This window comes from Schistocerca cancellata, chromosome 4, assembly GCF_023864275.1.
Source record: "Schistocerca cancellata isolate TAMUIC-IGC-003103 chromosome 4, iqSchCanc2.1, whole genome shotgun sequence".
NCBI classification, from domain to species: Eukaryota; Metazoa; Arthropoda; class Insecta; order Orthoptera; family Acrididae; genus Schistocerca; species Schistocerca cancellata.
This window is the reverse complement of record NC_064629.1, coordinates 483,107,043-483,115,970: the sequence shown is the minus strand read 5'-3', so window position 1 is coordinate 483,115,970 and position 8,928 is coordinate 483,107,043. Positions and strand designations below refer to the sequence as shown.

At 44.6% G+C, this 8,928-nt stretch overlaps 1 protein-coding gene across 2 annotated transcripts in view; it reads left to right on the top strand.

Moving 5' to 3' along the window:
• The first annotated feature begins 779 nt into the window (after positions 1-779).
• Positions 780-8,928, top strand: part of LOC126184606 (uncharacterized) — a 452,291-nt gene continuing 444,142 nt past the window's right edge. For both annotated transcript variants that reach the window (XM_049927060.1, XM_049927059.1), the window contains exon 1: positions 780-879. In XM_049927060.1, coding sequence (XP_049783017.1) covers positions 820-879 — 60 coding nt within the window. In that variant the 5' untranslated portion in view covers positions 780-819. The remainder of the gene's footprint in view (positions 880-8,928) is intronic.

Here is an 8,928-nt window from a genome sequence, read left to right as displayed (position 1 = left end):
AATAATAGTCCACTTTTCGCCACGTTTTCGTAAGCATGACAGGTAAACCTGTGGCGTAGACGCATTGCCTCAAATCTACGAGTCTGAACCCTCGTTCTGTAAACAACTGATATCGAGATAGGTGTGCCCTTTTACTGGGAGATGTACGCCATGCGACTCAGCGAAGTTCATGAGCTGATGAAGATCAAATCTTGGAGACTGTCTCTATCGATTGCGTATTTACCCACCAACATAAAATGTCACGTTCTTTGGTTGTAAGGATTTTTTGTGAATGCCTCTGGCCCGGACACCCTGTATGTTGACGGCACGTGTTATTTCATAGACTCAGTAAAAGATTAAAGATAACCAAGCGACTGTTGAGACGAAGTACTGACCCATTACTGTCGCCCGTACCACCCGCGAATGAGTAGAGGGGACGGTTCTGGTATGCCATACACAGTCAGTCACGCCGTAACAGTTCCTTCCAGACCACAGGAGTAGATGTAGGCCTGTAAAGCTAGCATACATGATAAATGGCATGTCGTGTAGGTTTACTAATCTCTACAGCATGGACCTCCTATTGTATCCCAAGTGCGCCGGTAGCTTTCTGCGGTAGGTGGTCCTTCCCGGAACTACCCTAATGAGGGCAGGTTGAGCCCCTTGTCGGCCGGGGTGAGTGTCTGCTGGGGTAGCGCCAGACAGCGGGCGACGGCCAGTGACCAGCCGCCAGCTCTTTAGTGGGGCGCGCAGCGACACGCCGTGGCCAGGCGGCTGTGGTGGGGGGACCGGCTGACGCGCAGACTTGTGCTTCAGTTGCCAGGCGACCGCCGCGCCGCGAGGATGTGTCGTTTGTTGCTCCCGCCTGCGCTGTCGTGGCTCGTGCCGCTGCCCCTGCTGCTGGTGAGTTGCGCAGCGTACGCTTCCAAACTTCTGTCACCAAACCGCCCTCAAACTTAATGATTCGCTTTCGTTATCGAGAAAGCTGTAAAACTTTTTGCAGCCACTTTCATTGATATTTACAGCGAAGTGTTTATGTTTCCGTCGGGATGTTTTGTGGCGTATCATTAAGTGACCGCCCACTTTTTCCATAATGTTGACATGCTTCCTTTAAACATTCGTGGATTCGTGAGCTATTAAACATTTATGAGTTTAAGTTCTTTTCTCTTAAGTGTTCACTGAAAGTTGATTGGTCTTCACATGCACTACTTAATAACGCTATATGAAGTCGACTTTTCATAGTTTAAACATCATTCCGAAAGAATTATAAAGAAATATTTGAGCTGTTTTCAAGAAGCTTGTTAGGAAGGAAAACTTTGAGCGTATTGAAGAGTAAAGTCACGTACCTGTTAAGAGTACTAACGCTTCTTTTGGTAGAACACTTGAGTCGTTATGTAAAATAGGGGATGTAAGCGTCCGAACTATTGGTGGCTAACGTGTAAACCGCTTTCTAAGAAATGCGGTAATAAATCATTAACATTCATTGTCTTGTTTGTGCACACGTAACTAAACGGTCAGGCATAAACTCCGAAACTTTATTTACAATTTTGACGTAACGGAAGTGTCACATGAGTTTTAAAGCGCTCTTGGAAATTTTAGATGGAGGGTAAACATTAAGTAATGGGTGCAAATAGGAGAGGGCAGTGGCTGGCGAAGGGAGAGATACTTGGAGAGCTCTAAAATTTCGTATTAAATGCCCTGAAACGAAATTCTACGTAGTGATGTAAGTAACCAATAAGGTCGTCACTCTTTCACGACGAAGATGAACGTGAATAACATGCGAAGCATTTAATAGTGTCAAACCAGTTATTAGAGACAGTTATGTACGGATAAAGGGAGAGTGAAACAAATATAAACGTCGTTATCTGTAAAATGAAATGTGAATTACAGAAAATTATATTTCGAAGGTAACTGTACGTATTTACGTTCTCTGTAATAAATTACACATTTTTGTTTTGTTTTTGCGCGTACTGTCACACGCCTGTCTCGCTTACGGCGTGTTCATTCCTGATTTAAACAACTCGACACCCGAGAGGCATTAACGACTTCTTAAAATTAGTGTTGAGGTTGCAGGTGTTTAATTCCCAGATTGGTAACTGATGTTTACATTTCAGTTGTTTCCTTGTATGGCGTTAGGAAAACATAAACAGGTATCAGCGCTGACGTTCATCGCGAGGCGAAACTGGTGTCCGGAAGGACAGCGGTCCGTTTTGGAACTACATCCTTCATTCCTTGTTACTTCGTATACATTTCCCTAAGAGAATATGAATGCAGGTAGTGAAAGATTGTAACTAGTAGCCCATTTCAATTCTCCAAATCCAGAAATGGCTACGCCTCTTCATCCAAACATCACCTGGTGGAGTCCTGCCCGCATCGCAATGGACAAACTGTACTAATTTACTGTGACAGAGTCTTGCAGCCAGTGTGATACGACTGGTTACATAGGTCCACAACTTTTGATCAAGTGCTGTTGTAGCTTAGATAAGTTTGTAATAGCTGGTAGCAATTATCATGGAGTAATTCTTCGGAAAATGTTTTTTGAAAAATGCTACTGATATTTCGTTGCATGCGTATTACGCGAATGTGGGCATAACGCTCTGAACATCGTGTTGAAGCTAGTAACTACGTGGTTGTGAAGATAACGTGCAAAAAATCGCTTCTGAAATTTTGGTGTTGGTGTGAACTTCTTGCCGTACGTCTTTACCAAATTACAGTCTGTAATTGTTTTTTGTAATGCCTGTAATTGTATTTTGTAATTAGGATCAATATGCAAAAGAATTTCCAGTGATGGCGAAAAATCACGGGCGACAACGAGAATTACATGTTAGCTTCGTTATTCGCCAAGTCCACGGTACTGTGGATTAAGCTATACACTGGGTGTTTCCGAGCAAACACCTGTAGATATCGAATTTCTTTAATCTTCGAGATGTTCTTAAAGTTCAAATGACAACTAAAGCCTCGTGATTAGGTTTTATTCTTGTTGCCCGTGTCGATTTCCGCGATATTAAGTCCACAGTTACCTAGAGGTAGCGCAGCGTCTGCTGCACTGTATTTTCATTCGGAAGACACTCTTCTTCAGATCATCGTCTGTACATCGGGAGTTAAGTTTTCAGTAATCTCCTTCTGAATGTAGCTGGACGTCTGACAGCGGCTCCAACAAACGGCTGCATCCTTTTTTCCTTTGTAACCAAGTTACTCGTAATGTGCTTTTGATGACCTAGAGGCAGAGAGAGGATCTTCAGTTTTCAGAGTTAATTCTGAAAAATACAGTCAGCTCTTAGAGAAACGGTGACACACAAAAGTGAACGACAAATCTGATCAGTAATTATAAGGCATTTTGGTGGATTGCGCAGGTAAAAATCAGGTTTTAGTATAAAATTGTCCACCTTTATACGTCATACTGTACAGCTTTTACACACCCAAAAATTGGTAGGGGTGAAGGCCCCGCAAAATACTGAAAGAAATCTTGGGTTCAGTCAGGGATCGAACATTAAACGTGTAGTTTCGTAATGCAATATTTGCTGAAACACTAAGACACAATTTTTGTGTAAGATGTAATAATAATTTGGTTTATGCCATTGTTAAGCATCGTAATCTTTGTTTCCAACTGACTGTTGGAACAATAAAATTCTAAATTGAAAATTTTTCTCAGTCACTAATTACACACATTGGCAGCCAAAAATCAAATATAGAAGAGAAATGAGAGAAATGGAATGAGAGTAGCTGAGCAAGCACTGTAAATGTTATAAAAATTTTCCGACAAACTGGAGCTACGACGTCTCTACAGAGCAGGTATACTCTCTCCTTCGGGGTGACAAACGATTCAATGCATTGCGTTATCCCCATATTGATAACATGTGATCGCACAAAATCGTGATTGTAACGTCACAAATAAACACAGTGAGGTGCCACAATGGCTGTAAACGGGACTCGTATTTGGGACGACGCCGGTTCACTTCTCCGTTCGGCCATTCTAATTTAGGTTTCCCATGATTTCCCTAAACAGATTAAGGGAGTGCCGGGAGGTTTCCCTTGATGAGGACACGACCATTTTTTTCCCCATCATTCTCTCAACCCGATGTTGTGCTCTTTCTCTAATGACTTCATCGTGGACGGGATATAGTACCTGATCATCCATCTTTTCGTACAGACACCACACACAGCCAGTTTTTCAGCGTGAAATCCTCGGTCACCTTGACACAGGTTGGACGTGGACGGTCTCGGCTATGTTTAGTGTGCCACACTGACGTTTGATGGCTTTGTGCATGTGCCAGTTGTGTGTCGCGTTCACTGCTGTTCATTGACGAGCATTTAAATTGCAAAATCCACTGCAGAAAGATTGTACAAAAACAAACGAAGGAATGCTATCTTCAGTTTAATCCCGCAACAGTTCGCAGAATGTTTTCGTCATTCATCCATCTGGAGGCATAGTGATGTCCGGCATGACGAGAGGATGTACATTGAATGAGATCATTTCAGTAGTGGTGTAGTACTAGTAGTAGTAGTAGTAGTAGTAGTAGTAGTAGTAGTAGTAGTAGTAGTTCGGTGATGGGAAGACAGTGCTGAATGAACGTACCGATCTTACAACTACTTTGATGTTCGGAGGTACAGATATGAGGTACTGAAACTTCATGCGCCGGTTTTCGTGGGCGCAGTCCGTCCAGACTTTGTTCATGATGTTAGTCTGCATCGAGTTGATCCGGTTGATGACTTTCTCTCATGTGAAGATATTTGTCCCCAATGACTGGGTAGATATATCTCCGGATCGTAATCTTGTAGAGTATGTTCAGAATACATAGTGTTTCCAGTTTCAGAGCTTTGATAGTTACGTATTTTGAACATTATTTGTACTAAATATCTAATCATTAAGCTTAGTTTAGCTCTTACTCTTCAGGAAGTTTTTACTCCTTGTATATGCTAAACGTTTAGACACTAGAATATTTGAATTATTGTGCATTTTGTCTTACTTTAATCTTCTGAAATTATGAACCGAATGTAAATACAACACGGTGATAAGGCGCCAGGACTGTTGATATGCCTTGACGGATCAAAGAGTGAGAACAAAAATTTAAAAATAGTGAAATTGATAGACCTAGTTTCTTATGGAGCTCCCTTGTCTTGGTTGTCTGTAGAACTCCCACTTTTACACTGCCGAAGGATACGTAAAAAGGTAGAAATGGTGTAAAATGTCTGTGATCACATAATGCTAAAGTTAAATGTTATTCTGTTACAAGCAAGATAGCTTATTTTCAGATTGTTCAGCAAGGTTACCGGACATAAAATGACAACGTAAGGCAGCCACTTTGAGTCCATAATTGAAATCTGTGAAATCGGTTTATAATATAAGTTTGCATATATAAAGGAAAACTCTCGCGTTCAATTTAATTACAAAATTGACTAAATACGCTTACGTTGTTTTTTCACTTGTAGCGGCCTTGTTGCTGACATTGTTTTTAACTTTAAATAGTAGACTGGTACTGCTGTACATCCGTTTTGCACAGCAGTTGGTGTCTACCTCCCCCCCCCCCCCTGCCCCCCGCCCCACAGTTATCCATCAGAGACGCCATACAAAACAGGTTACACAATGGAGGAATTCCTATTAGGCTCTTCAGCTTGTGATATTGTGTGCAACAAAAACTTACATGCGCAACTTCCAACTATTTCTTTTTCTATAAATACCTGTCAGCAACAGCGTATCTGGACGGTCACTGGCTGCGTTACCTCCTGTAGTTAAATGACATTATTAGCTTGAGGTCGGGCTGTTCCTGATGTCTAGGAAGCTTGAGTTATCATTATGCTTAACGAGACACGGTCGCTCAGCTCCAGGTTTCCTTTAACAGTTGCATCCAAAATATCTAATGTAATTCTCTCTCTTCCAGTCTCATGCAGCTTACCGTTGATTCGAGGAACAGCGGTTAACAAAAGGTAGAAATGATGCCGGCTATACTTCGTATTATGTACAGAATAAAACAGTAAATGTATTCCTCAGATTAGATTTTATGAAATTTTTTGTGCGTGTAGTACCAACCAACGCACTTCTTGTGTGGACTCTTGTGAATGACACTGGCGTGCAGTCACTCATATAGGTGACGAACGCTGTCTCGAAATTCGTTAATGCACACCTGTTCGATCTGTTTGTGTAGCCCTGTAAGAGATGTTGGTGGAGGAGTCACTCGAGTCACTTGTCGTCCTTTCATGTCCCACATCTGCTTCCCTCCTGCGGGCCCAGGGGTTAGAATAGGTCTGAGGTATTGCTGCTGTCGTAAGAGGTGACTAAAAGGAGCCTCACACCTTTCGGCCATTATGTGATGGTTCCCTGTAGGGTTTCACCTCCATTTCTCAAAATTTTCCCTAAGAGCGAGCCAATTGGGGAAGGGCACCTTACATGGTGCATCGTGTCCATCGTGCATTGAGATCTTTAGCCCACTTTCTCATCATGGCATTGAAGTCCTGCTCATCCTCTCTCTCTTGAGTGAGGACACCTTCCTGTGTGCATTTCCTCCACCCACTATGAAATGTAGTTTTCAGCGGCTACGAGGACCATGGAATTCTTTGCACCTCATCCAGCACGGTAGCCAGTCCATTGTGGTGGGGCTGCCATGTACCCTGTTGGTTGTAGCCTCCTGACTACACAGGGATTGCTCTGCTGATGCATGCGCCGTTAACTCTCCACATATGCCAAGGAGTAACTCACCCTGGGCCATCCTGTCAGGTGGCCTTTGCTGCAGCTGGGTGGCACCCGTGGGGAGGGCCGCTGGTCAGAGTGGGTGGCATCAGGGCATATGATGCACGATGAAGCGTACCACATCATCACTTGCTGGTAATCAAACGCCATCAGTCTCTAAGTGTTCAAAGTCTCAGTACAATGCAAGGAAGTATGAACCTAAATCATTCCCCTCCCTGGCCAAACCATGGGAGGAATGCCAGGCTAAGGATGGCAGCGAACCTTATTGGCCCCAGTACCTTGTATGTACGATAGAGACTCCTTTGTCTTGATGAAGCCTCAGTTTCTTGTAGAGCATTTAGAGGACAAGTTTGGGGAGGGGGAGGGCTTGTCAAAATTGCGGTCAGGGTCAGTCTTGATAAAAATGGCATCCTCTGCCCAGTCATGGGCATTACTCGCTTTTGGCAAGCTGGGGGATGTTTCCAATACCATCATGCCTCATAAGATCTGAAATATGGTCCAGGGTATTTCATTTCACAGGAGCCTTTTTTCGCAGTCTGACGACGAGCTGCACGCCAACTTACTGTGACGAGTTCATTTCGTCCAGCGTGTCCATAGAGGTCCAAGGGATAATCAGATTGCCACCAGTGCCTTCATCTTGGCCTTCGAAGGTGTGACACATTACCGGATAAGGTCAAGGTGATGGAATACCTGTGTGATTTCAAGCCATATATCCCTCCCCCGATGTGGTGCTTTAAGTGCTCGAAATTCGTCATATGTCTTCCTGCTGTACTTCCAGCATCGCATGTCGAGATTTTGGACATCCATCCCATCCCAATACTCCATGTGCCTGCCTCCCATCTGTGTCAACTGTGGAGAGCATCACTCCCCTTGCTCACCAGACTGCAGGATTTTACAGCGAGAAGACTGTGGACTGACTGACCTACACTGAGGCCAAGAGGAAATTTGAGCATCTACATCCTGTGGTTATGACCACCTCTTATGCTGCTGGTATGAGAACAGTTGTAGCCCCATCAGTTCTGTGAGTTCCAATCGTCTCTCAGAGCTGGAAGACTACACCTGCCCCATTGATGGTGGGGGGCACTTCCCTCCCTGTTGCTCCCACACCACCTACCTTGGGAGCACTGTTCCCCCAACCATCAGGGACACCAGCCCCCACTAATCAGCCAGAGAAGCATAAGTTTTCTTTGGCTCCTCTCGCTAGGAAGGGGTCCCTTTTGTCACTCCCTTCCCAGGTTTCTGCTAGTAGGAATGATGACACCCATCAGTGGCTGAAGTACCCAAAAACAGCTGGTCGTAGGGTACATGCTCATCCTCTGACCCAGAGACTGAATCAGTGAAGACATCCCAGCCAGAGAAACCCAAGAATCAGTGAAAGAAATCCAGATCCCAAGGCCAAGGGATTTGCAGTGGCACCCACACCACCGCTGCCTACATGCCTGGCGTTTGAGGATGAGGTGAAGATTCTGGCGTCTGCTGAGGACGTAGCTCTCGCCAGATCCTCAGACACAATGGATATAGCCTGTTCAGGAAATAAGTCGGTGGCAGCAGGGGACCCTGAGGCGTAGACTGCCTCACTGAGTGTTTCATGCCTTCCCAATCTCACGATCACGTCATCCTTCCACCACTTGCCTGAACTACAGCAACTGTTAAGGTTTACACCTGTTTTCTGAATTGCCCTCCTGGAAACCTGGTTCCTGGCAATGTGGACCCCTGCCCTTCATGGCTGTGGGAGATATTGCAAGAACCATAGCGAATATAATAGTGTCAGTTGGGGTTTGCATTTATGTTCTGAACTCGGGATGTAGTGAACCTATGCCCCTTCAAACTCCTCTTGAAGCTGCGGCTATCAGGATACGGACGATGCAGGAAATAACTGTCTGCAACGTATACCTCCCTCTAGATGGTGTGGTACACCTGAACGTTTTGGCTAAACTGATTGATCAACTCCCTAAACATTTCATCCTTTTGGGATATTTTAACGCCCATAACGCCTTGTAAGGTAGCACCATGCTTACTGGCCATGGTAGAGATGTCGAAAATTTATTGTCCCAACTCGACGTCTGCCTCTTAAATACTGGGGCCGCCACATATTTCAGTGTGGCTCTTGTTAGTTACTCGGCCATTGATTTATCAATTTGCAGCCCAAGACTCCTCCCATCTATCCACTGGAGAGCACATGACGACCTGTGTGGTAGTGACCACTTCCCCATCTTCCTGTCACTCCACCAGCGTCATGCCCACGGACTCCTACCCAGACGGGCTTT